Below are 26,331 nucleotides of genomic sequence, written 5' to 3' on the forward strand. Positions count from 1 at the left end.
TGTGGAGAAAAGAGGGACCACAAAGGGCGGGCAGATGTCGCAAAACCTCTTCACAAATATGTATATATGAACGCCATAATTCTTCTCCTTTCACATCGTCGACTGTCGGAATCAATGTACAAACCAATCAGAGACAAAGCAGCGATCCTTGAGGCTTCACCCACCGCATTTGGGCAATTATACATGTCTATGATTGGCTCAGATCCGGGACACAGGTGGGCGAGGGAACAAAGGGGACACGCCAAGGGAGGGTCATACTGGGTAATTCCCTGCAATTCCACATTTCCGTGGATCGTGCCTTTTGAACTTTTGACTATCGATGGTCAACGAGCATGTAGGGACCGTTGTGCCTGATATCGACATCCCAAGAATGCCAACGCAGTGGCGGCGACTAAGTGGCGATGTCGATGACGGCGTGGATGGTTACCCGCCATCAGGCATGAAGGCGGGAAGTTGACCCGCCGCAGCGCGCATTCTATTACATTACACAGCATGTTAATTTCTATTAATTTATTTTACTTCCAAGAGAGAACCAGGAGCGAAGTGAAACATACCGGGGAGTAAGACAACCGTTATTTCACCGGGAGAACCAAGGATGGCGTCGGGACGGTGCTAGTTTGGTTGGTAGGATCTATAGCTTTCGGCCTTGCGACCGCGCGGTAATGTAGACTTGATCCAGACTACGTCGGTATGTAGTTCCTTGGAGGGGAATACCAGAGTCGAAATATTCTGCCAAGGCTTACCAGAAGAGTTGGAATCGAACCTAGTGGTGCGTGTGGCCTTGAAATTTTGGATTATTTGAAACAGTTGACTACTGCGAACCTCAGGTATACTTCCCTCGTAAGCAACTCCCCATGACTGCGTAAATCCTTGGGCGCCGTTGATGATGCACTACACCATTCGTTGTAACAGCTGGGTACCTGGAGCTGAGAAGTTGTCGACGTACACAACGACTGCTGGATAGCAAGGGGGTGATCTGATGCAAAGTAAATAGCCCATAGAAATAGGCGTGCTCCCCGCTGGAATTGATGTGATCGGGGTGGAGGGGAACCTTCATGACGGTCACCAGGGCCTGACTAGCGAGGGCGCCAGGTATCGACAGGCCAATGTAGAGAGCTGCATGGTCGGCAGGAATAATTCCTCACGGATCGCCTCCACTAAGCCATCTATTGCTCAGCCGACAGGGCGACACTTACGGTGAGCGCAACGGCGAGTTGTCGAGGGTGAAAAACGAATCTCTGGATACTGCCAAGTAGTTAAATGCTCGAGCAGTCAAAAGGTGATCAGAACGGGCTATCAGACAGATTTGTTGAGTTCGATGTGCAATATATCCAATCCTGGACGACCTATTTAGCGAGTAGCGGGGTACTCCTTCGACGTACGAAAATCGTAGGGTGCTGATACGAGTGACTTTAGATTAAAGTAATATATTTCTGACGGGAGTAAATCTCTCTTACCAAATTAATTCTTTTTTTACAATTTTCAAGGGCGCATGGGGGCAAACTCTAACGGATTTGGTCACTGATACAAAAAGATGGCCGTGTCAGCAGCGGGAAGAACAAAGGGAAGCAAGATCAAACCGACCTAGCTCCCTGAGCAGTGTCACGAACGCTGTCAGAGATAGGGCCTGGCGTAGATAATGGCAGAGTACATGCTGTACCCAGCTGTAATGGCGTGCCGCGGCTACCTCCTAGTGCTTGCACGGGACACCGATACTGGCTAGTCAAAAATCCGCCAGGCTAAGCGCGGAGCAACTCACTCCATGATGGCGGTCTCATTGGCGTGTTCGGCTGCAGTCGTATGGCGGACGGAGCCGGGCTTGGGAGGAAGGATATTGTTCGCATCTAAGTGATAGCAGAAGTTTTGTCCAGAATTGTCTCTGGCGCGCCACACCATAGCATCCGGACTCCGCTTACGTTCGATGTTCCCTGGGTAGACAAGCATAACGTTTACCCGTGAGCATTTCGAGCATTCACGAACCATGATGGAAGCTCCTTGGGGACATTCAATTATTGGGGAGATTGAAATGCGTCGTTGCTATTTTTGGTCGACATGGGAGTTGGACGCCAGCCACAGATGCGTTTTTGTTCGATAAATGATAGCGTCGATAAATGCACGAGCCTAGCGAGATACAATTATGCATTAGTTGTGAATAGAACTTGACACTCCAAGTCAGAATAATGTGAACATATATCTCCGTGCTTGAGCCCTGGTGGTGAAGGAAAAACTTTTTTGGGTTACCATGGCAAGTCTGCATATGCCAGCGCCCGTTCCTTACTCCTCTACGTATGTTGAGCACAGGTATGTAACCTCGGAGTATGTGGAGGCAGAAGAAAGCCTCGGAAGAATGAAAACGCCAGATGGAAGTGACTTGTGGGACATGGCCAGACTAAGGTGATTTGCGCAGATGTATCAAAAGCGACCGAAGCTAGATCTTTTGAAAATTGCGTTTAGTGCGCGAAATGAACGGCCGGCCTATTCTCAACATAGTTTGTGACAATTTCGAGGTGCGTTGTCTCGTCGTTCGAATAATAGATCATCACGGTTCATGAGCACGGTCCAGACGTTGAGGTTCCAGTCGGCGCGAATGGTGGGCGCCGAAGATATATCGCCGACAGAGAGAAGAAAGTGAAATCTTCTGAGCTCCAGCATCCCCCAGCCCAGATGGTGGAGTTTACGAAGAACAGCGGACAGAAGTGAGATGGCTCGCAAAGTCGGGACGATTCGCTCTGTGATTGGTTGATGCCCTTGATTGCCGACCTTACCGCCTCAGGTACAACCACGTTCAAGGGATCGATTGTGGTTCGATTGCCTCCGCTCCCAGTGTTAAGGGTCAGACCGCTAATCCTGGTTGATGTCGTCGGACGATGGAGGGGCCGATGAGTATGTTTGGGAGGATGTAGCATGGATGTTGGCTATGGGGTGGCTCTGCTGTACAACTTCCGGCTTCTTTGCATTATCAAGCTTTGATGGTGTCGGTCCTGGTCAACACCCGTCATTTCATTATCATACCCAAGTCACGTTCTTTAGACGAAACATATTTGGATGAACATGAGGCTACCACAAGGCCCCGGGGTTCTTCAGCCAGTGGAATGTGAGTAGCTGGGAGCGATTGCCCAGTAAGGCTTTATTTGATGGGGGGTTCCAGAATCGCTCCCAGTTGAGAACCTGGAAAGTCGTATGTCAAGAGAAGGGCCAATCAAGAGGGAGTTGCCGCGACCAACCAATGATAGCCAATGGCGTCCTCGTCGCGCGGTGGAAAATTGAACGTAAGGCTGTCTCACACATCGCAGGGCCCGCCGAGGCTTCTCTTCTCTCTATTTCCAAAATGCCATCAAGGTTCATGCTGTACTTGCTATGTTTTGAGCAGAGACGAACCGATAACTTGGACGAGCAGCGGAGTCTGAAGTGTATGGCAGTTATACTCAGCTATGGAATCATCGGCCTGAACCTTGTCGAAACACGGCGATCAGCCGTCGTTCGCCGCTTGCCGGAGGACCCTCCAAGTTTACTTCTTGGTTGCCGGCGGAGCGATCACGTGGCGCTATTGCCCCCCGGCTATTCAGTACCCGACCCGTACCATCTTTAGTGAAACGCTCAGCAACATACCTCGGTGCTATCCAAACCACGAACTCTCTTGTTCTCGCCAAAGCTGTAAGCCCTGTTTCACTCGACGGTGCTATGTTGACTCCATACCTTCTCCCACAAGGTTCATGGCAAATACCGAGTCCTTGCCCGCGCTGAAGGCAATTATCTTTGACGTGTGTCCAACTTGAACCTTCTCTGCCCCTAGTAGGCTCAGCTAACAGCACTTACTGTCGTAATGAATCCAGATCGGTGGCGTGGTACTACGAAGTCCGTTCATTGGTATTGCTGCATACGAACGAGATCATGGACTTCCCCCGAACTATATCAACTGCTCAATGTGCGTTCCTATCGTGCACTTCCGTTGCTCCGAGACTCATATCTCCGGACGCAATCGAACTTGGAAATTTCACGTCACTCGTCGTATGCAATAATAGCGTAGGGCGTGGATCTCATGGCGCTTGGCAGCGCTTCGAACGGGGTGAAATCTCTCTCTTCCCCTTTTACGAACAGTTTGGAAAGGACCTTTCCGACGTCGTGAGCGGAAATGAGTGGTATAAAGGTTACTGCCGAAGAAACAAGATTAGTAAGTGTCAGCTGCCGGTGTGGAATCAAACGCACGACGTAACGCTGGCTTCACTTCTTCCCATAGCATGCCCCTTGTTGCCGGAATCACTGCATGTTGACGGCAGAGAGGTCTGTTATATCTCGAGTGGGAATACATTACTGATCGCTTGCCTGGCTTATTTTAGTTATTTGGCCGCATGATGCGTGAAAGTGGCGTGTTCGACCCGCATATCTTGCTGGCAATCCAGAATCTTCGAGGTACGGTCCTCAGGGATCATAGCTGAAGCGCTGAAGGAGTACCTTGTACTCGCGACCCCTCAGCGAGCCCGTTGTCATCTAACGTTGGTACCCTCATTTTACTGATTCCGCCTGTTTCCAGCCGTGCAGAAATACCGCATAATTGCGTTAACCAACAATTTCACGAGGACAGATTCCTCTGGAGATCCTATCCCACCGTCTGAATTGGCCTTTCTTGGATGGGACCGCGGTGGTGCCGCCCCTAATAAGCTGCGCGCCCTCTTTGATGACTTTATCGATAGTAGTGTTCACGGCATGCGGTACGTCTTGTCATGTCCCTGATGCACTCACGTCCCTCAACCTGTTATCTTTCGTGTAGGAAGCCTGATCCGGACTTCTATCTGCTGGCATGCAAAAGGAACAACATCAAGCCGGAGGAAGCAGTGTTCCTCGACGATATTGGCATGTAAGCCGATGTTCCAACTTCTAGCCCACTCGTGGGACCAACGAATATATTGACCTTTTGATCAGGAATCTCAAGGCGGCGCAGAAGCTAGGGATGCGAACCATCCGTAAGTCCCTCTTTATTTGTTCCAACATAAATATTAATTATGTACCGATTGGTATACACAAGAGGTTCGCATCGGCGAGACCCTTGATGCAGTGAAGCAATTGGAACAAATTGTGGGCTTCAATCTCACCACATCCGTAAAGCTTTAAGCAGCGGGGCGGAGTGGAAATAGATTATCACAGAAAGTAGACTACTGTTAGCACTAGAAGATATAGCTTGCATTGCAATTGTTGCGGGATAAATGTTTCGAACAGCCTCAAGTCGGGTTGAGACCCTGTAGGATTGCTATACTGGCGCACACCGACTAGACTGAGGACAAAGCCGCTGACGATTTCGACATTCACCAAGGCGCAACAAGTGCATGCGGTACTGGTACATGAGTTTCTATCTCTATCACCACATGCTGCACCACAGCCACCGCCACGGTAATCGAGGGACTCAGTCCGTGGAACAATAATGGAGTGGATTAAAATGGCTTGTCAGACGCGGGCGTCTTGTCTTCGAAATATGAGCCCAGCTGATGTGGATGGCATCGAGAGAAGTTAATTAGTATCTGATTGCTCAGAATGGGCAAAACGGAGGCAGGGTACGCACCACAGGCACTTTCACCAAAACTTCACGCTTTACCAATGGCGTCACGGAGAGAAACTATGGGAAGAAATGGTTAGTTGCTGTCCGCCGAAGCCCGAAGCAGATGGCAACCATGTATGAGAGTAACGCACCAGAAGAACAGCAGAGCCAGCGCCAAAGCCCCATACCCCCAAGCTTGGAACCCAACGTTTCGCAGCCTGTCGAAGAAAGGAATTAAAGAAAACATTCCGGAACGGTGAAATTCGAGGGATGTACAGTGAGTGCCGCGGCGGGTGGCGATGGGTGAGAGAAAGCAAGACGAGCCATTGTTTGCGACGGCGTGAGTAGCGGTCAAGTAGATTCTATATGGTCGGGAGTGAGCGGCGCACGTCGTTGCAAACGCCGTCTTGAACCGAAACAGACGCACCTCACGTGACCCAATTTTCACTGACATGCACGATCATCATGCTCTGCATCCTCCGCTCATCGTGCCAGTCAGTCTCCCAAACGCAAAAGGCCATCAGTCGAGTCTGCAAATCCCCGAGATCGTAGTGAACTACCTGTAGCTGAAGCTTTTGGCTCAGCAAATCTTCACGTTGGTCCTATCTGCCTGCAGATGTATGTATTTCTTGATTTGGTGGTTACTTGACGAATCTGAAGCAGAATCAAGTCTCATTTGGTCAGGTTATATTGAACAATGGCCAATCCACGCCAGCGCCGAAAAGCTCGCTCGTCTACCCATCGTCCTGTCAGCCAATCCAGGAGAGCAAAGAAAATACTCAAGAAAACACCTCGTAAGCCATGCTATTGTCGTCCACCATGATATATAATGGTGTACTGACTTTGAATGTCCGAATCCTGCATCTGCTTCCCCTCTATCTTCGTTCTATACCGCCCGCTGTCGTTCACCGCTTCTGGGACGATCACCATGCTGGTTAAGCCATACGCGGTCCGAAAGTCTTGCAAGATGCCTGGGATAATCGGAAGACTGTTCGGCAAAAGTGAGTGAACAGCACCCGTTCCGTTTTCATTTCCAAGGACAGGCGGCTTCATCAATGTCTCTTTCATCCATCGTTCTTTGCATGAGCAGCATGATCACACGGATATGTCGCCCGTTCTGCTGTAGCTTATTTGATCCTCGTTCTTTTCACTGCTTCCATGCGCTCTGGGCGGCTGTTTTTGTGATAGATATCGTCGCTATAATTCTACGATCATATACGTTCCTCAGCTGACTTATACCGCTTTCCTAGTTATCTAGCTCTCGGGCTTGTGCACTCCCTCGACCCCCTTGCGTCGGGCGGAGTTGAACCAAATGAAAGTGCCCCAACGGAGGGTACCACGAGCGACGCACCTATTAATCTCAGCGAGGGTCCTTCTGGCGATGCTGATAAAAGTGCCCCTCTCCGTAAAGGTTATGGCCGAATAATACGTGACGAAGCTGGAAATGTAATCGACATAGAATTGCCAAATGATGAGGCCGATGACGCTAAAGACGCCCCACAAGACATAACGATGGAAGATCTTGAACTGCCTATCGACGAGTCGACGAAGGAAAAATGGGTATCGGGGATGGGCGGACGTCTTGAAGGAAATGGACCAGTGGAAGGTGAGTTTCTTTTACCTTTACTCCCGTATGGGACATCCACTCCTATTTCCTCGTACGTGTTCCTTCGCGCCTTTGATTGATGTCAGACTGTATCCCCGAGTGGCGGACATCTCATGTTGGATCGTGCACCAGATGGCTTCGGGCTGATAAATGATATTCGAAGTTGGTGCGGATTTTTTCACGTCAAACATTAAATTGTCAGCGTCTGATGTTGTGGATTTTTCAACGGCCGTTCTGATCCTCTCACCTTGAGCTACTGTTAATGGAACTGAATGGTGGTGCAAAGACCAAAACTTTCCGCTTTCCTTGATCATCTTCGCCGTTCGTTCAATCCTTCCATTTGGCTTTCTTTTTGCCGCTTCTCTTCCACGATATGCTCTCTCCCTCCACTTCTCACGATTTTGCAAGTGGCTGACCTTAGCTTGACTCCCAACAGCCCTAGAACGCATATCTTCCAACACTAAATGCAATTCAAACACTGTATCCGCATCAATAACTGGCGCGGGCCCACGACACGCTTCCCAGGGCGAAATCGCGTACATGAAGAGACTGGTGGCTAAGTATGGGCAAAATACAGAGCAAATGGCGCGCGACAGAAAGCTCAACCCTGAGCAGCGCACGGCTGCAGAGTTGCGGAAAAGCCTAAGGAGAACGGGATTAGACGGGGCAAGCCGTCAATCGTAGCTATTGAGAATAGTGAGCAGACCGGATACGTAACGAATTTGTCTAAATGACGATTATAGTTGGGTTGCGCACTAGCGACTCCGCAGTCCGGATACAGTCTTCGCGATTGCTGATGCAATTGATGCGTCGGTACGCCTGCAATGTGGTTGAGAGGCACAAACGGTGTTCAAGAATGTATGTTTTGCTCGTTTGGGCACCGGGGGCGAACGAATTCCATAAGGCTGTGTCGCATAACGTTGATTGGTTCTGGTGCTTGCCGAGTCGATGAGATCTCAGTTCATTCACACCAGGGAAAGTAAAGTTCAGCTGCTTGACGTCAAATGCGTCAAATGCACGGGTGCAGTCAGCTAGTCGACAGGTCACGCAAAAGGATATGCAGTGCAATCGGGGGAGACTGGGCTATCACTGGTGTCCAGGATGCCGGAGTCGTGGGTCGGCGTGTAAGCGGAGGCGGTGACAAAGTTCAAGGCTCGCGGAGCACGGCGACGGCGGACGGACGGATTCGGCAGATCGCATAATGAAAAATAATAATAAACATTTTTGGAAACCGTGACATTAGATTCAATGCAGATCTCCTTCTCGAGGCCACAGATCCGGTTAGGTCGTGCATTAATTCTTCGATACCGTAATATATATAAGTCTCTCTCAATGTCCCCCGGTTCCCTCAGTCCCACTCCTGTCTCCCATGTCGCCCCGAAGCCAGAATGCCGGCGCCCCTCCGTCTACAAGGTCATCCACAAACACGCCTTATCCTCGTCGTCCCTCAGGCCAGCCAAAGTCCTCGCGCCAGCAGTTCTCTGCATGTGGTGCATGTCGGATGCGGAGGTGCGCTCGGGCAGTCCCCTCGTGTTCCATTTCTCACTTCTGTAATCCCAGAGTGCGCTGTGATCTCAAAGACCTCCCCCTTGACCAGGCTGGACCGTGTCCATCATGTTCAAATTGTAAAGAACGCGGGCTGAAATGCGTGTACGTCCCCCTGCGCTTTCATTTCCACTATCATACCAATATCCCCCATGCAGAGACGAATTCGCCGACGTGAAATCAGTAAAGTTGCTCAGACGGGGCAGACGGCTCCAGCAGGTAGAGTGGGTGTCAACAGCAAGCCCATTGCCACAGTACTCGTTCTGATGATCACATTGTAGGCGGATTTACGGCAAAGTCTCAGATCCTGATAGCGCAGAAGGCTCCTCCTCTTCCTCGTTGCCCTCTCACGCTCGACCACGGACAATCCCCGGCCTCCAGCCAGAGTTCTTCGCCTCTCCATTTTGGCGATGGTTCAGCACGCAACGTAATATTACTCTCATATATCGCTTCTCGAAGCGCCATCATCTAACTTACTGAATATTAGGACCCATATTTGATTCGACCGAATTTCCCGCACGTTTCTTAGCTCACACCAAAGGGTCTCAGATTCTGAGCTTCGAAGGGCAAATATTATCTATGCTCCTGGTGGTATGGGCATACTCCTTCGGTGTCAACGAACGTGGACTCGAAGAAGCCAGCAGCTACGACTTCCTTTCCCTGTCTTCTGCCCCAGATTTCGAGAGCCTCACCCCTACCTCCCCACGCAACACCCGCCGAGCCAGCGTTAACATTCCACCCGATCGCGAGCTCTCACAAAACCTCAAAAGCGGACTCGATCATCGGCGCCACGAACGCAGGGAGAGGACAGACTCCATGCTGCGTGAAGTGATGGAACTCATCGACGCGCATTCTGTGATGCGCCACCCGACCTGGGATGGTGTGCGCATCTTGCTTTTAATTCTACCTTTGATGGAAGGTTTGTCACCTTTCTTTCCCCCTTGAGGAATGCCATGGTGTTTATCAGATTTCCGTATAGAGTCCCATCACCTAGATAGGTTGATGATGTATGAGGCAGCCCTGGCCCAGAGTCATGCGTTATGGACACTTCCATCCTCCTCCGGCCCCTCGCCGTTCTCACAAGTGCCAGACGATGCTATGGTCCGTCTGCGCGTTTATTGTTATGCACACATCCAAGAAGGCATTGCTGGTGGTCTTCGAGGGGGACGTCTCACGCTGTAAGCTACGCGATTCATCATATAAAATTAGAAACTCATCGGGCAACCCGCAGCGACCCCGAAGACCTTGCCACTATCCAACAATCGCTGTTATCTCCTGGATATACTGGGGATACAAGTCACCCTGGATCACCTACATTCACAGCGGCCGCGGAAACCTCTTCTCATTCCGTGATTACAACGCAATCATGCTCGCGCGCTCGAACCACCCCTCCTGTCTCTTACTGGCACCCCAACTATGTGTTCTCCCTCCCCCTTCGCCTCAGCAGCGTATGCCGAGATATTCACGCCGTCCTGACGGGTGCCAAGGCCGCGAGATGCCAGCTCGATATCGATGCTGAAGGGATGCGTAGGATCTGGGATGGTCTTGCTAATTGCTGGGACGATTTCGACACCGTGCGTCGGCAAGGCACGTCCAATGTCACCGAGGACGGCGTAGATTTGGACCGATTTGCTAGCGCGTGGCAGGTTAGTTGATGGTCCCATTCTTGCGTCGTTAGCTCAGCCATTGACCACAATGTACTCCTGTGCTATAGATATTCATCTTCGAGTGTCGTAAGTTGCCTATACCAGATACTACTAAGTTCCAGGGCTAAACATTATTCCTGTAGATAATATTATCCGGGAGACTTTGAAGCACCGCCTAACGCGAAAAGCATGCTCACCGCCGCTCTACTCAGCCAACTCCCCGGATCCATCCTCACAACATCCCGCCTCCTCCACCCACAACCTCCACGCTATCGCGCTACATCATTGTTCCCGCCTCCTTCCGTCGATTATTTCCATCGTTAAGCACCACCTAGAGCGCGGCACAAGGGACCCCGACGGTGCATCTCTATTCAAATGGGACACAGGTCTTGTCAAGGACGGTGTCTTCTTTGCCGGAATACTTGCTGCCGGCGGTGAAAGCGATCTACAAAACTCTCGTGACGACCACACTTTCAAGCAGGAGGACATCGAAAGTCTCACCTTTAGCGCGAAGGCTGAGAGCGCGCAGCTTTGCCTACGGGCCCTTTCGGAGATGCGATGGGCATATGCGAAGAGCGAGGACCGTGTCGATACCATTGAGCACATCTGGGAGAACAGTCATCGGAACATGCAGCTCGCACCGACAGCTGAGTACACCTCTTCCCAAGACATGACTCCGTTCCGCCATCAGGATCAACAACGTCTTTGTCCCCTTCCGGTCTACACTTACAACAAAGCAGTGATACAGAGCGGCCCGCATCTTGGGCTTCCTTTGTCAACGCTGAATGAGCGGTCGGGACGACCACCGCTCAGCGTAGCTTTGTCGCCCCGTACCTACGCCGAAAGCGCACCCAATACCGCTTGCAGCACGGACGGAAGTGCTCCGATTGGATGGGCATCGTACACACCTCCGGGAACTGGGACTTCGGCCACCACCAGTACCAGCACTGGCTTCAGCGGAAGTGATTCCCCCGTATTTCCCGCTCGACTAGCGGGCAATTCCATGCCAGCCTTCAAAGAAGGGCTCGACGATGGCTTCTACAATGTTGCGACCGCGGATATCGAACCGCAGTTTACCTACAACGCACCGATGGGGGCTTCCGGCCATGGTCTAGCTGAGCCACTCGGATACAACCATCATCGGCCGTCAAGTCATCATTCTCAACATGGAGTCGGCTCCAATGCGGGATATCTAGAATCTGTCGGGATGTACATGTCCACGGGAGCCTCTCAGGTTCTAGCCCATGCCGCGGAAGAAATGAATACGGTCACACAGTTCACGGACTACTACTAAATTGCCTCTGCTGTTTAAGGTCGACAAGATGGACTCTATCAGACTCTATCAATCAACTAATCAATCTGTATATGATCTATTGTTTTACACTCCATCATTCGTCGCCGCTTCGCATCTTTTTAGTTGACGCCATCTCTTCATACCTCGCTTTCAACCTTGTTGCATCTGTCACGTATTATACCATCATTGCATCTGTCTTTTAGATTCTATTCGTTTACTTACTGTTACTGGGTGGGTTGGTTCGCTCATTGTGTATTATTACATGTAATGGCATGGCCCATTAGGCATGGTCTTTGTACTCATTACTCTCTCTGAATATCAACGATATGGAGACTGCCCAAAGTACAATAAAATCCATCGGAGTGAATACGTCTTTTAATTATACCTTCCATCGGTTGATCGAGGAGTCAGTTACGGTAACAGGCCGGGCCGCAAGGCGGTGATCAAGGTGAGCAAAGCTAGGCTCTCGTTCCGCCAAGCCTGGAGGATCTGCCATCTCCAAATGGGCCTTTCTGATGCGTCCACCCTTGGATATCGTGGGTTATGGATTGCACTAATAATTGAAGATCTAGTGTTACGATACGCCAGCAGGAGCACTGCAACGTGTATACCGGATGGGATGATCTCATGATCCATCATCCATGCACAATAGCAGCCTCTGGATGGTACCGAGCTGAGTTCGATATATACTTCCATGTTGAAAGGAGGCAAAAGGGTGGACACTCAGAATGGTAATCGACTCCAAGAGCTCAAGGAAACGAGCTTCTAGCTGCGTTTGCGGCTAGTGATCACCGCGCTAATCTGGTGACGTTCAAAGCAGGTTGATGGGTTGTTCACCTGATAATCAGACCTCCAAGTCATTGGGCCTACATATAGATAGAACAACCGTGTGCAAAGGGGGAAAAGGGGTGCCCCCACGACTGTGGGACTCGAAGTTGTGCAAGACCTAAATACTACGACTGTGGCGCCGCTGCTAACATAAGAACATGGCTTCTCTTACTCTTTGACAGCGTTCTCCGCAACCCTTGTCAGGGATCGAAACGCGGCATGGTCTTCTGGATGCGGAGCGGCGTGCGAGCAGCCCCCGCTTCCCCCCGCTTGCGTGGCCGTGGTGAAGCCTCAAGACCTTCAGGGAGAAATGCCATCCTTGATTATAACGAGTATTTCTGGTTAGTGACGATGCCGTACCGTAGTTCATCGCAACCCTTGGACGCTAAAGAGAGAAGAAGGATAGTCAGTCACAGCCACCGAGACCAGAAGCCAAATCAAACGTGTTGATCGTGAAACCAACGTAGAAATGACAACTCGAGGTGACTTTCTCTGTCAATCGATGCTGTACGCGTTGTCGGACCAACCAGTGCAGCTGTGCAATCTTGTGTTACTTTCTTCTTTGTTTCTTTACCGACGACGTGTTAACTGGTTGCTTGTTGGATCATGAGATGTTCAGGGAAGTAGAGATTAGATTAGATAAGCCAAACTCCGCGAGTGATCGACGACGCCTCAGCTGCCGGCCCAGTGCTGCGCACGATTCTGTCCAAACTCTGACCACCAACCCGATTGCCAGACCATGTTTTGTGAGTGGCCATATCTTCCGAAATCTGCACCAATTCATTATTTGATAGTTTGCTTGCCCATATTGTGTACGTGTACATTGGAGGCAGTCTGACTTCCGGTTGCCAGCTAACTTCGCGGGAATCCTCAAGTTGGCTGCCAGACGAAGATTAAGCCAGATGCAAGCCAACCCCCTCGGATCTGCCCCAGATGCCACAATGGTCAGTCGTTCTCTCAGGTCTCGAGGACGTACATGCTCAATGCTGCTGCAGCTTCTATTGTAGCGGCAAAAAGCAAGTTATGGTTCGAATTCTTCTTCGTGCCCATTTTCCCTATGTCGTCGGATCACATTTGGATCTGTACTATCTGCCAGTTTCGGGCACCGCTACAAACTGGGTGCGTTGCACTTTGCGCTAGCCATTTACCCCCCTTGTTCAGTGCTGTTACCCACAGTCAATGGGAACCACAAGTAGCCAGTAACTTTGGCTATTTCCCTCCTCCGCAGCAGCAGAATTGGACAGCCCCGAACCAGCCAGGCTATCAGCCTGCCTACATCGTTCAAAGCCCACAGAAATAGGTAACTCATCTTGACTTCCCATATCTTGCGCACACAAATCTGTATTACCTACGGACGCTCGCGACGTTGCACTATGTCACCACTCTTCTCCCTCGGAAATGAGTCCTCATCGTTATGGATGCCCTGCAAGCCGTGCTTTCCGACCATCCGCTACACACTCGAAGCACATTTTGGTTCGTTGTCACTGTTTCTTGATTCCTATCCGCATGCCGTTCTTCCTTCGGCCTCGTGCAATTATCCTTCCCCATAATCTGCTTTCTTCCTAGGCAACCCCTCTGAAGATGCGCGGGCGATGCTTAGACACCGTAATTTTTCGACGCGCCAGATAAGCAATCTGCGCGGATCTGGAAGCGAACTTGGGAACGTGGTGGTGTTGCACTCGTCAATCTAGGAGCAGATTCGTCCCCCCCCCCCCAGTGCATCCTAAGCATCTTCGACCATTTCACGTAGCATTCGCAAGTCCCGCATCTCGTCGACGGCACGTAATTACGGAGAAGATTTGGTCTTGGATCTTATCATCATTTTCTCTGAGTTCTTGGGTGCGTTCAAGCTTCCTTCCGTTGCAGTTAGGAGTCTCGCGAGGGTTCGCCTTCGCAGAAGCCTGGCTTCACCGCAATTTTCGGGTGTTGCAGTGAGATCCAGCAGATTACGTCGTCGTGCGTTGTGTCACCACTAGCACCTCCTCGATTCGAATTTGCTGGTATTCGTGTCCAAATGGCTTCGTTCTTGTGCTTCAACATCTTACTCTTGCAGTCTACACACTCACGTCTCGCAACGATCCACCATCCCCAAGCGCACACTAAACACGGGGTGGCAACAGCTAAGTTACTCCTTGAGTCATAGCTTAGATTTTTAGTCACAGCACGAACGGACTTAACTCATGTTAGTTGTCCAATGAAGTACATGCCAATACGTGTATTATTACATGTAGTTTGCGATATCTCCCCTATGCAGCGCTCAAACGCGACGACCCTTTGCCATGACTAGTGCACGAGCTCGAAAGAGGGTCGTCAAGACGGCGCCACCCATAAATCCGCATATGCTGGACGCAATGTACGAAGTGATCGAATCAGAGGCCGCCTGCGTCAGCCTATTGTGGACTGGTAACGCATTGGGTAAAGGAGAACTAGACTCAATGCCTCGCTCAGCCCTGAACTCGCTGTCGGCCTTAGAGGGATCGGTCAGATTGAGTAAACCTATCTTGGGAGGCTCCGTCGATGTTGCGCCGTGATGGATAGTGTACACATTCTGCAAAATTTTAAATGAGATCATGGTGGTGTGAAACATGTGTGTGCGTATCCAAGCGAGTGACTTACGCGGAGGAACGTGTCGCCGAGCAACCAGTCTCCGGAATTAACCTGAATCATCCCATAAGCAAAATGAATGTCCCATCTCAGGTACCATGGAGGACGTACACCATCGTTGGCTTGAATGCCGCCTAGGCACCAACCATTAGCCTGTCCGCCGTCTATCCAGCTAAGGTCTCTTGGATGGACGAAATATTCCTTCTCGGCACCCTTATCGCCGAGTACGAAGCCAGCCGCGATGCTGCGATTGCAGTGAACTTCCCAAAGGCCGGAGATGGGATTTTTCCGAGCTGAGCCGCTGGGACCGGCCATCCCCCAGAAGGCGTCCACGTCGATCGTTGGTCCCAGAACAAGAGTTGTACCTGTGTCGAGTACCGCGATAGGTGATTTAGCGCCAGGAACGAGGGAAGGAGATAGATCGAGTGTAGCAGCATCTACCGTAAGCGAGCGCAGAGGTATTTTCCAGAAATTGTAGTCCGTAGCCCCGTCCTTGGAAAGAGGGGTAAAAGCAAAGTCATCGATAGATCTAGCGTAGTCTGTATCAACCTCCCCGAAAGTAAGAGAAGACGACGAATCGTTGACGCTGTCTCGGCCAAGTTTGATAGCGAAGTAGCGTTTGTCCTCTGGCAGAGATGAGAATAGGTTGTCCATGAGTGTGTTGCCAGTCGTAGGGGGTATAGACGCAGAAGGGGCAAAACAGAGTCCCATGATGCCAGAGTTGCCCGTAGTAGATAGACCAAGGTTCTCGGTTTTGTTTGCGAGTGCTGTATACGCAGAAATTACCTTCATTTGGTGAACACGATGTATATAATATAACCCATTGCGTACCGAAGACTTGATGTGAGACTTCGTAGGAGCCTATAGTAACTGTCTCGAAATTGATGTCTCCGGACACCGATCCGGACAGGTAATTCAGCTTGAATGGATCGTGAGAAGGCACCAGGCTGCTGGATAGATATTGATATTTTCTGACGCTTTGGCAGTCAGTATCCGTACATTTATTACTGACAGTCCACTAATGGCAATGAAAATGAGGGGGTAGAGGCAGAATCAGTCGATCGTCACTTGCCAAATCGGAAGAGCCTGTATCGACTATGTGTTCGAGAGTTTCAGCTCCAATTCTGACGTTTGAAGTGATCAGGAACTGTCACCGAGTGGAACTAGGGTACCAGAACGTACGTGATATTGACCGTGTAGGCACTAGAGAAATGCAAACGTTGAGTGGCGTTGAATACCAAAAGGTAAGCACGTACAATTCTTTGACTTGAGATACGGGTGCTAGACTACTGAAGGCGTTCCCAAAGGCGTTTACCTTGCCTCGCTGTACACGGCTCATAGGCAGCTTGAAGCTGTGTTGAGCTATACAACGCTGGACGGCGATGGAGACAAGTACGTGTATAAGCCAAGAATGGCGAGGCGGCGTCAACATGTTGCTGAGAGATTCTGTGCTTGGGTAAACCAAACGCCTTTGCACCTTTTACGGGTCGGTGATGTGTTGAGTAGCAGAGTGCGCGTTCGCGTCGCGTGATCACCTTCACGTCGCTCCGAATGTTAAAGGCGAACAGTTAACTTCGATATAAGGAGGTGCCCTGAGCTGCGAACACCACGATTCCATCCTATGAGGCTACTTTGTATGATGGAGAAGGATACGCACTGGTATAGAAGGTGTGGAGCTCGCAAGGAACTCGTTCTTAGCTGTAATCAGGCGCTTACTGCCGATACGGATCCTCGGGACTCGCCGGTAGCAGGACTAGTTCTCGTCGCATAGTACTTGGTAGCGGTCACAGTGAAAATGCAAAGGCCAGTGTCACCAATGCATCCACAATTGCACGCAACTTATAGTTCGTTGCCAATTGCCCCAGGTTGCCGCCATTCAGCCCGAAGTCTGGCCCATGGGCAAGGAAACCCACTCTAGGGATGATGGTTGATGCTCTTGACGTTTCACGACACACTGGTTATGTGTGTTAGACATGAGAAGACTAGCAAGAATTCGGCGCAATCGCAGAAGCCAGAAAAGACACTGATATTAGAAGAATTCCAGGTACACCCAAGAGACCGATTCAACTGTAGTATCTACAGAGGCGGTTGTGATTGCGAAGGACAGTAGAAGACTAGAATTGGGTCGCGTGGTTGGCATGTCACTGATACTGGAAATGGCCTCAAAACTCTCTGCCGAGGAGCTGAAATCTGGTGAAATGACCGCGTATGTTGTGGTGAGGAGAAACAGTCGGCGCCCTGAGCGCCGAGCCGGCCTAATCGGGCGGAGTTGCCGGTGTCAAGGGCGGCCACGCATGTCACTGCCACCCAACCCGTCTTCACCTCCAACCGCCTCGCCCATTGTTGTTTTCCCACCGCTTCTTCCTCTTCACCTCACCTTACCACATTTCCATAATGCATACCAGCGAGTACGACTACCTCTTCAAGCTTCTCCTCATTGGTGACTCTGGCGTTGGCAAGGTCAGCATCGTCTTTTTGCTCTTTATCGTTGCCTTGTTGCTGACTTGATTCATCCTCGCGTCAGTCCTGCTTGCTTCTGCGGTTCGCCGACGATACATACACGGAGAGCTACATCAGCACCATTGGTGTCGACTTCAAGATTCGAACAATAGAGCTAGAGGGCAAGACTGTGAAGCTGCAAATCGTGCGTAAATGCTTCTTTGACTGCTTTCCAGAAGGCGGAGAGGAATGTGGCTCGGGACCACAACACGCAGCCAGGAAAAGCTGTAGAAAAAAGGATTTGGGGGTATTGGTCTTGACGGCTCTTCCGCCGCGCCTCGTTTTCTGCCTCACCCCCTTATCACATATATGCATGCTGACTCTTCCATTTCGATGATGGCCTTCAGTGGGATACTGCTGGTATGCCCTTCTCTTATATGCTTGCGCATTGCGCATGTCTCACTGTGTTCCTACAGGCCAGGAGAGATTCCGTACCATCACGTCATCATACTATCGTGGCGCCCACGGCATTATCGTTGTATACGATGTGACAGACAACGGTGCGTTGCCGACGGACTTCCTGCCTTTACACCCCAAAATTCAATATAACATACCTTTCAAGACACTTTCTCGAACGTCAAGCAATGGCTCCAAGAAATCGATCGCTATGCTTCGGAAGGCGTCAACAAACTCCTCGTCGGTAACAAGTCCGATTTGACGAGCAAGAAGGTCGTGGAATACAGCGTCGCGAAGGTGAGGCAGTACTGCATTTCAACCCCAAAAATGTGACTCACCTTGTTGATTTAGGACTTTGCGGACCAACTATCTATCCCCTTCTTGGAGACTTCCGCAAAGAACGCCACCAACGTTGAGCAGGCTTTCTTGACCATGGCGAAGCAAATCAAGGATCGGTGAGTCGTTCCGAGTGTCTATAGCTTATCTATGCTAAGACGCGCTCGCAGAATGGGGTCATCGTCATCGGGACCTGCTAACAAGTCTTCCACCATCACGCCGTCCAACCCAGTACAGCAACAGCAATCCGGTGGCTGCTGCTGAACGGCTTCTCTGCCGTAGATGATATTTAGTTCTTCCCATTCCCTTCTGGGCCGGCTCGCTCTGCTTAACACAGCGTTGGTTCCTCCTTCCCACTCCTTCCCATGTTCTACCTGTCGCGGACTCATGTCTTGATGCACGTTCGTCTCACGTCAGTTAGCGCACTACCATGCCTGTATCGTATGCTACGTCCAATGCATTGAGACCTTTCTTATATATCTTAACCAAGATCTTCGAGGAGATCAACCCTCATTTGGTGAGACGACTTGCACCCCAAAGTCGCAGAACCGCACGTGATCTCAGAAGTTTCGCCTCGCGACGCGTCAAGGGATTCTGGGTGGTTTCCTGCCTTCTTTGGCGTTCGCTCGTGTAGGAGGGTATATAAAGTCGAGCAGATAAGCTGAACCCCCTCCGGCTTCAATTCGAATCTTTCCAAGACCCCATATCGATATAGCAGCGGAAAGCAGAAAGCACGGCAAGTGACAATGTCGAACCGTCAAGGCCGCCCGCTCCAGGTGTCTTCGAACACCTTTGTCATTTCCCGGTAGGTGGTCTTTGGGTGCTCAAATCGACGTAATTGACACGTTGCACAGTCTTCCGACGAAAGAGTACCACCAATATGATGGTGAGTCTAAATGAGTCCATGCGGCGAGTCGCGATGCGACGCGATCACGTTCTAACAACGGTTATCGCGTATATCTAGTTGGTATGTCGCTTCGAACATCCAAATGAGGGCGAGAGCACTGATGAGGTCGGATACGCTATAGAATTCATCCCGGAACAGAAGAACCCACGAAAACGCCAAGAAATCATGCATGAACTCATATTACAATACCCCCAATACTTCAATCCGCGTTTCGCGTACGACGGTCGCGCGATCATGTATATATCCAAGGTTCTCAGCATAAACAACAGTAGTAGCGCGACGGTACGTAGTGAGCCTGGACCGACGATCCCCGTTGCTCGACTGACGCCCTTTCGATCCCGGGATGTAGCTAAGCGTTCGACTGGGGAAACCTCGTCGTAATCGACCGCCCGCTGCTTCGCGTGAAGATCGTCCCGGCCCACCAAAGGGTGGTATTCAAGTGAAGCTGACGTTGACCTCAGCTGAGACCGTCAAACCATGGTACGTGCACTCCTTTGAAATGTCGCCTGCGACTAATGGCTGCTCCACACAGGCTCCTTAATTCGCTCATACGGCATCAAGGATCCGAACAAACGCCCCAGACGGCAGCCGCGACCAACTTGTTGCAGCTGCTCGTTCGTCAGGGGCAGAATTGGTGCGTGCCCAATGCATTTGGCTCCCCTTATCGTTTGTGATAATCTTTGCTCAGGGCAACTTTCCCGAACAATGCAAGAGCCTATTATACGGAGATAGGATCAAGGGGAGTTGGTGGAGGGTTTGAACTATGGCGCGGTTTCTTCCAGTAAGCGGGTTGAATGTTTGCCACTCCCTCCCTTGGTCTGACTGGAGCCAGATCGGTGCGACCCTCGATTGGCCGTATGCTCATTAACATCGACATATCCATGGCCGCCATGTCCGTGATCTTATGTCTTTATTTATCTTTTTCATTGATCATGATTCCTCAGGTACAAGAGTGGTGGCGTCTTGGATGTAGCCCTTGACGTTCTAGGAGCGAGGGACATCCGTGTGCTCTCGTTCGACGGACGGGATCCTAGATTCCGAAAACTTGAACGATACTTTAAGAAGCGGATGATCACTGTCCACACGCCTGCGATGCAGGGTGTAAGGAAAATGATATATGGACTAGAGCCAAAGGCGGGGCATTACAGATTTAATTTGGAAAGTGGAGAGTCGCTCACTGTTGAGGTAAGGGTATCCCTGTGACTACTGATAGTGAACATCAGACTAACTCAACCCTAGTCGTACTTCCGCGGCCAAAACAAACCAGTCAAATACCCCGACGCCTTTGGCATCATCATCTCTCGGCCAAACGATGATCATAAACAAATCATCCCAGCCGAATTCTGCAACGTCGTTCCGGGCCAATTCTACAAGGGCAAGATCCCGGAAGACATCCAGTCCGGTGCCGTTCAGAAGTTCTCGACGATGCGGCCTGAGGAACGCTTGAAAGCGATTCAAACTGGAAACGTTGGCGGTAAGGATTTGCCAGGCCCAGTATGTTCTAGTGTTTCCTTCATATATCTTGCGTCTAATCCATAACCTTCAGGCACAACAATACCCGACCAACGATCTTATACATGACGGCGGAATGACCATTGATTTTGAACCACTGAAAATCAATGGGCGTGTTCTCGACGCCCCAAGCCTGCAGTATGGCGGAGCCCAGCCATTCGTTTGTTCCTCCCTCTTTCCCCCCACCTATTCATTGACCCCTACCTGCAGAATCCTCAAAACGGAGCCTGGAACGTTGTGAACAAGAAATTCCACACGCCAGAGAGGCTAGGCGTATGGAGTGTGGTGAACTTCGAACTAAGCATCCCGGAACAGGTGGTTGAGAACTTCGCCCGGAACCTCCAGGTGTGCTGCAACAAGCTAGGCGAGTTCTGCCATACATCGTGTCTGTTTGCGATTTTGTACTTAGTTAATTTGGCAGGAATGGGTATGAATCAAGCCGTAGCTGGCGTGGCTATACTGAGTATCTCTTTCAGGAGTGGCCGACTGTGTCTTCTATGGCAAAGGGAATCCACAAGCCCCGCAAAAGGTTTGGGATTTTTTTCTTACACGTACCATCGCTCATATTTTTCGCAGACCTTGAACCAGGCGTTCGGAGAGATGCGCACATTCATGGAGCAACATAAACTAAAGCCGAATCACATCCTCATCCTCGCCATCCTCCCGCAGAATGCAGCTCCCCTCAGAGCTGATATCAAATATTGGGGTGATGTCGAAGCTGGTGAGTCATACTTCTGTGTACGCTGATCGTCACTGAGTTTGCTGTGAACAATAACTAGGGGTTCTTACGCAGTGTGTGCGCGAAACGAAGATTTTCTCTCGGGGTCAACCTAAGTTCAACGACCAGTATTGCAACAACGTTGCTCTCAAGTATGTGGCGCATGCACCTTCCACATGAATATCTGCTGACTCGTCTCGGAAGGCTGAATGCACGACTCGGCGGGACCAACTCAATTCCCAGATCGAGTGCCCTTGAACAATTGAAGAAAGCCCCTTACATGATCATGGGTGAGTTCTTGTCGTGATTACACTTAGCTTTCGAAATTAATAACTCCCCAGGTGCTGACGTCGGGCACCCCGGGCCTGGTACAGCAGAAAGGCCCTCGGTTACCAGCCTCGTCTTCTCGCACGACAAATACGCCTCACACTATGTGGCCCTTTCTCGGGTTCAGCCGCCACGCCACGAGATTATCGTGGACCTGCGTGAGATGGTTGCTGTGAGTCTGTCACGCCGAGCAACGCAATAGCATGTTCACACCTCATGTCCATTAGACAGCTGTCTCTGCCTTTGGTGTGAAAAACAGGGCAGGACCTGCCGCGGTATGCCGCATGCTCATGAAGCTCTTGTCCATTTTGACTGTTGGTCATTCATTAAGATCGTGTTCTTCCGTGACGGCGTTTCCGAAGGCGAATATAGTCAAGTGGCGGAGAAGGAGATTCCTGCAATTCAAGGCATGGCCGGTGCCTCTGTTTTCGGCCACAAAGTAGACGCTGACATGGGACTGTCTGTATAACAGCTGGGATTGATGATGCGTGGCGGGCCGCTAACGTCCAGCAGGCGAAGCCAAAGCTCACGTTCATCGTCGTTGGCAAAAGGTATGGACGGTCCTTGTACCGTCAAAGAGGAAGCGGACTCATGGTTATCACCTCGTAGGCATCATATAAGGTTCTTCCCGGCATTCGGTCGGTGAGTATACAGCATGTCAAACGTGCTGCATACTGACAATGACATTCATTTCCTTTAATGAATGCAGTGGCGCAGATAAGAGCGGGAACTGTCCCGCCGGCTTCGTCGCAGATACGGGGATTCAGAGCCCCTTTTGTGCTGACTTCTATCTGTTGAGTCACAGCGGCTTGCTTGGCAGTGAGTTCATGTCTTTCTCAACCTGAATGGCGAAACGATATATGGCTGATGAAAAAATTCCGCAGCGAGTCGACCAAGCCACTATATCATCCTAAAGGACGAGAACTTCAATAGTAACATCGATGAGTACGCGCTCAAAACTGTTCGGTTCTACGCTCAGCACTTATCTAACAACGCTAACATTCTAGTCTTCAATCACTTGCCTTTACGTTATGTCACGCATATGCAAAGGCGACGCGTTCAGTCTCCATTCCCGCGCCCGTGTATTGTAAGTCGCCTCACCCCACTATTTTTATCGGGATTTTCGTGTTAACAATATTTTGTTCTATCTCGCAGATGCTGATGTACGGTGATCCTCCTATGATCATCCTCCTTGTAAACTGCTTACCGTTTCCTTTTCCCATCTCTGCATGTTTTCGGCATATTAGATGGTATGCAGTCGCGCTGTCTTCTACTTCGACCGCAACCTCGATTACACGGGCTCGGACACGGCGACGGTGTCCAGCGGGGTGACCTTCAACCTCGATACGTGGAGATCGGGATACAGGACCATCAACGGGAGGCTCTCAAAGTCCATGTATTTCCTGTAGACCGTATAATCCGGTGATCCAACGATCCACCTCGCTGGACCCTCTCTCGGTTGCATTCATTCGGTTTAATCGTTCCCCGTACACGTCCACCTCGAATTCTGGTTCTGTTTTCACAACGCCATACGCCATACAGGCCGCACTATCTATCTCCTTCGACGTCCGCGCCAAGCTCACTCGACGAGCCATGATACTTTATATTGCATTGTCAAGTGTATCATTCTCAACGGCCACTTCCATGTTCCGTGTTCACGATAGCAACTCTCACTGTATGCAATACCCCACTAGTTTTGTACTTAGCACCGTCACGTTTCGTCGTCCGACACTCTGTAGTATACCTTTCAATTTTTGTGTAGTGACTCGATAATCGCGAAATACTGTTTACGTTTGCAAGAAGGGCCAGTCTATTTTTCTGTAAGCATAGATAGATCAACGTCGGGTCGCCCGCACCCCGTCCTTGCTACGCGTCGGTCTTCGAGCTGAAATTGATTTATATGTATCACGTCGAACCCGAACCGGCTCCTTGAGCGATCTCCCCCACGGAGAACCCGCCTATTCGCCATATCATTCACCCATCTCTGCGATATGGGCGATATGGGCTGGACATGGGCGATACGAGGATCTTTGACGTTCGCGCCTCGCGTTACGCGAGGGGAAGGCCGAGCGTCTGCGTGTGGTCTGATGTGCGGCCGTACCGGCGCGCCGGAAAGGCCCAGAGCAGAGGTCACAGTGGGCGCAGGCTACGACGAAAAGGGAAGCGGGGAAGCCAAGCTTGAAGGAAATCTACACGGTCATATTCATCATCTGGCGGCGTCTCTCCTCGAGATAAAGTCTGCTCCGAATGCACGATCGGACCTCTGCGTTCATGTTTGCGAGGGTGCATGCAAGCTTGGGACCGGGGATACTCGCGTTCCGGAGCTGGCGCTGCTCGTCCTGATATACTCGCAGGTGAGGGCGTGGTCGGGAGCAACAGCGCTCCCTGCCCCTTCGCTGCTGATGTCAGGACACAGGAAAGAGTGTCATCGGGACCGCGAATCCTTAGCAGCGTGCACCAGGCCGACATTAGTGAGTAACCGCAGCTCGACGTGAAACCCCTTGGCGAGCGGGCGCTTCGCGTATGGCGATGGCAGACCATTGGGACAGTTGGTACGCGGCGAAGAGGGACTCCGATGGAGGCGTAATCTACACCGTTCCTCTGCTGGTCCTTGGTCCTTTGCTCAGTGCTGCAACCCGAGCGCGATCGCGATGCCTCTCCCCTGCTGGACGCGTTCTCGCTCCTCGCCTCCTCGCGGTCAATGCGGGCTTGATTCGCAGCAGCAGCGTCCGCGTCAGTCTGCGCTTGCCAGCTGTCCTTGGAGACTTCGTTCGTAGCCGTGCATGTGGCTTTGAGTCGCTGGATCGCGGCCCTTGGTCATCCCCCGTTGACGGATAGGAGGCGAGCTCCGGCATAGGGATCCGATGCATCGTCGGGGCACTGGAGAGTGTTGGGATTGGTCGTGATGCGCACCATAAATCCCCGGTATTGGGGTGAAGAGCGTGTTTAAAGGGGTATATGGGGTAAAGCAATAGAGCGTCGGGTGACCGACTAGCTTCTCACGTACCACTGTAGACGAAACTCTGTAAGTCGTGAACTTGTAAGATCAATCGACGGACTTGTCAGTGCGTGCGGAACATGGTAATAACTAAACTAAACAACTAAACATAACTCAATACGATGTGACATCCCGTGACCGTGCCACTTTCAAGTTAACTTCTCGCCATTCGCACATTGTATTACAAGTACTGGCCAAACACTGTTTATATTCATGCACCGCAAGATCCACTCAGGTCTACATGTGAGACTGATGCAGTAATCTGCCTTGAAATTGCTGATAGCGAATATCATCCCAGAACTTTCTTCATTTGAATAACAATGGCCTCAAGTATAGGAACATCCTCGTGGGTAACACATCCGGCTGGCTTAGAGTCCTCCAGCTACCATATTGAATGTTAATAATGACGACACAATGCAGAGCCTCATCCACGGAGTAATCGAACGGTGCTTTGATCCCAGTTTCCCGCCAGGGAAGCAGGCACAAGATTCCTGGAACTTGTTCTGGAGAGATGTGAGCTCCTGGCACCAGCAGCGCTGGTGGTGTCGCTAATCTGATGCCAGATAAATTTAGTCTTCCCTATTCGAAATGATCCTGACCGAAAAAGGGCCATGGGTGCGCATGTCCTACGATATATCGAGGATATACGCGGTCATCGCAAGTCTCCGAAAACAGCAAAATGGAGGCATACTGTCATGGATCATAGTGCGTTCAGTACACTCAAAATAAGCATGATTAACCCGCTCCCCGCTAGTAAGAAGAGGCGATACTGCGTCGTGTCAGCCGGCAATCATTCCGATGACACTGCCAGGAAGCCCTCTCATCTTAACGCCTCGAGCTCCAGACCCAATGGCGCGGAGCTGCACGGCGTCAAAGGTCACTTTAGAAAGTATAAGTATTGTATCAGAAGAGGTGTGTACCCTCCAAGCCGGTCCAATTAACTTCTCGGCAATTGATGGTCGTCTGTCCTAGGATCTAGTACCTGCGTATCTACCCCCACGAAGATGTCTGGTCCCACCTCAGCCCCGAGAACATCGAACCTACGAAATACGCATTGTCGCAACTAGCTCCGTCCGACCACAGTGCAGATCTCCCACTCCCGAGTCGCCTTCCCCGAGCAGGGCGATCAAGCCCGAGTCGTCGATGCCTAGTGCTCCCCTTGAACTTGAACATGTGTCTATCTCGCCGTCTCCTACATATAGAATCGAAACCGTGCCATGTTTGTCTACGGAAGGGCCCGCCACCACGGATACAGGGCAAGTATGGCACGAAACAGAGATCCGGGGCCCATTGGGCTACTCGCCTGATGTCTACAAATTTCTACGCTCCTGCGTTCCGGAGACGACCCACTTGATGAAGCTTTTCGTCAATGAACTTGGTATTAAGGACTTAAAATCCCTCTTCGCGATCATGCGGTGGCCACCGTCGTCCCGCGATCGATATTTCTTCAACTTGACACGCAATGGAAAGTTAAATTACATTGATTCGGACGCCATCAAGAGGCGGTTGTGTGACATGCAAACTGAGTTGGAGACCGCAGCCCCCCATACGTCGTAATGGATCAACGGGAAAGTGTTTAACAGAT

The 26,331-nt window shown here is 50.9% G+C and overlaps 8 protein-coding genes across 8 annotated transcripts; 7 read left to right on the plus strand and 1 right to left on the minus strand.

Annotated features, from left to right (window-relative positions):
- Positions 1 to 3,713: 3,713 nt before the first annotated feature.
- Positions 3,714 to 5,109, plus strand: PC9H_001361 (uncharacterized protein; the record flags this gene model as incomplete). The annotated part of the gene is made up of 9 exons (XM_036771011.1): positions 3,714 to 3,761; positions 3,834 to 3,925; positions 4,023 to 4,171; positions 4,238 to 4,281; positions 4,338 to 4,410; positions 4,532 to 4,709; positions 4,769 to 4,855; positions 4,921 to 4,961; positions 5,024 to 5,109. The coding sequence occupies 9 exons, from the start codon at positions 3,714 to 3,716 to the stop codon at positions 5,107 to 5,109; spliced, it is 798 nt and encodes a 265-aa protein (XP_036636856.1).
- A 1,118-nt stretch (positions 5,110 to 6,227) lies between these two features.
- On the plus strand, positions 6,228 to 7,820 carry NOP16 (Nucleolar protein 16; the record flags this gene model as incomplete). Its single annotated transcript, XM_036771012.1, has 4 exons — positions 6,228 to 6,324; positions 6,471 to 6,531; positions 6,781 to 7,136; positions 7,573 to 7,820. The coding sequence occupies 4 exons, from the start codon at positions 6,228 to 6,230 to the stop codon at positions 7,818 to 7,820; spliced, it is 762 nt and encodes a 253-aa protein (XP_036636857.1).
- Positions 7,821 to 8,505: 685 nt separating this feature from the next.
- PC9H_001363 (uncharacterized protein) lies at positions 8,506 to 11,621 on the plus strand (the record flags this gene model as incomplete). The annotated part of the gene is made up of 9 exons (XM_036771013.1): positions 8,506 to 8,645; positions 8,697 to 8,786; positions 8,840 to 8,905; positions 8,963 to 9,108; positions 9,169 to 9,600; positions 9,661 to 9,859; positions 9,913 to 10,327; positions 10,396 to 10,414; positions 10,471 to 11,621. 9 exons carry the CDS (start codon positions 8,506 to 8,508, stop codon positions 11,619 to 11,621), a joined length of 2,658 nt encoding a protein of 885 aa, XP_036636858.1.
- Positions 11,622 to 14,706: 3,085 nt separating this feature from the next.
- Positions 14,707 to 16,485, minus strand: PC9H_001364 (uncharacterized protein; the record flags this gene model as incomplete). The annotated part of the gene is made up of 7 exons (XM_036771014.1): positions 14,707 to 14,997; positions 15,066 to 15,107; positions 15,165 to 15,820; positions 15,885 to 16,071; positions 16,126 to 16,177; positions 16,236 to 16,256; positions 16,310 to 16,485. The coding sequence occupies 7 exons, from the start codon at positions 16,483 to 16,485 to the stop codon at positions 14,707 to 14,709; spliced, it is 1,425 nt and encodes a 474-aa protein (XP_036636859.1).
- A 962-nt stretch (positions 16,486 to 17,447) lies between these two features.
- YPT1 (GTP-binding protein of the rab) lies at positions 17,448 to 18,548 on the plus strand (the record flags this gene model as incomplete). Its single annotated transcript, XM_036771015.1, has 7 exons — positions 17,448 to 17,513; positions 17,578 to 17,697; positions 17,900 to 17,912; positions 17,969 to 18,052; positions 18,115 to 18,245; positions 18,300 to 18,403; positions 18,455 to 18,548. The coding sequence occupies 7 exons, from the start codon at positions 17,448 to 17,450 to the stop codon at positions 18,546 to 18,548; spliced, it is 612 nt and encodes a 203-aa protein (XP_036636860.1).
- A 616-nt stretch (positions 18,549 to 19,164) lies between these two features.
- Positions 19,165 to 23,174, plus strand: PC9H_001366 (uncharacterized protein; the record flags this gene model as incomplete). The annotated part of the gene is made up of 22 exons (XM_036771016.1): positions 19,165 to 19,170; positions 19,249 to 19,473; positions 19,541 to 19,671; positions 19,724 to 19,825; positions 19,880 to 19,972; positions 20,024 to 20,083; positions 20,136 to 20,376; positions 20,431 to 20,658; positions 20,738 to 20,863; positions 20,914 to 21,153; positions 21,280 to 21,424; positions 21,483 to 21,573; positions 21,626 to 21,711; positions 21,763 to 21,920; positions 21,976 to 22,023; positions 22,080 to 22,187; positions 22,259 to 22,299; positions 22,358 to 22,390; positions 22,458 to 22,567; positions 22,633 to 22,693; positions 22,756 to 22,942; positions 23,007 to 23,174. The coding sequence occupies 22 exons, from the start codon at positions 19,165 to 19,167 to the stop codon at positions 23,172 to 23,174; spliced, it is 2,688 nt and encodes an 895-aa protein (XP_036636861.1).
- Positions 23,175 to 23,739: 565 nt separating this feature from the next.
- On the plus strand, positions 23,740 to 24,586 carry PC9H_001367 (uncharacterized protein; the record flags this gene model as incomplete). The annotated part of the gene is made up of 3 exons (XM_036771017.1): positions 23,740 to 24,102; positions 24,165 to 24,219; positions 24,285 to 24,586. The coding sequence occupies 3 exons, from the start codon at positions 23,740 to 23,742 to the stop codon at positions 24,584 to 24,586; spliced, it is 720 nt and encodes a 239-aa protein (XP_036636862.1).
- A 574-nt stretch (positions 24,587 to 25,160) lies between these two features.
- On the plus strand, positions 25,161 to 26,303 carry PC9H_001368 (uncharacterized protein; the record flags this gene model as incomplete). Its single annotated transcript, XM_036771018.1, has 4 exons — positions 25,161 to 25,259; positions 25,310 to 25,451; positions 25,501 to 25,658; positions 25,719 to 26,303. The coding sequence occupies 4 exons, from the start codon at positions 25,161 to 25,163 to the stop codon at positions 26,301 to 26,303; spliced, it is 984 nt and encodes a 327-aa protein (XP_036636863.1).
- Positions 26,304 to 26,331: the final 28 nt, after the last annotated feature.

Source organism: Pleurotus ostreatus, assembly GCF_014466165.1.
Source record: "Pleurotus ostreatus strain PC9 chromosome Unknown scaffold_1, whole genome shotgun sequence".
Taxonomy (NCBI): domain Eukaryota; kingdom Fungi; phylum Basidiomycota; class Agaricomycetes; order Agaricales; family Pleurotaceae; genus Pleurotus; species Pleurotus ostreatus.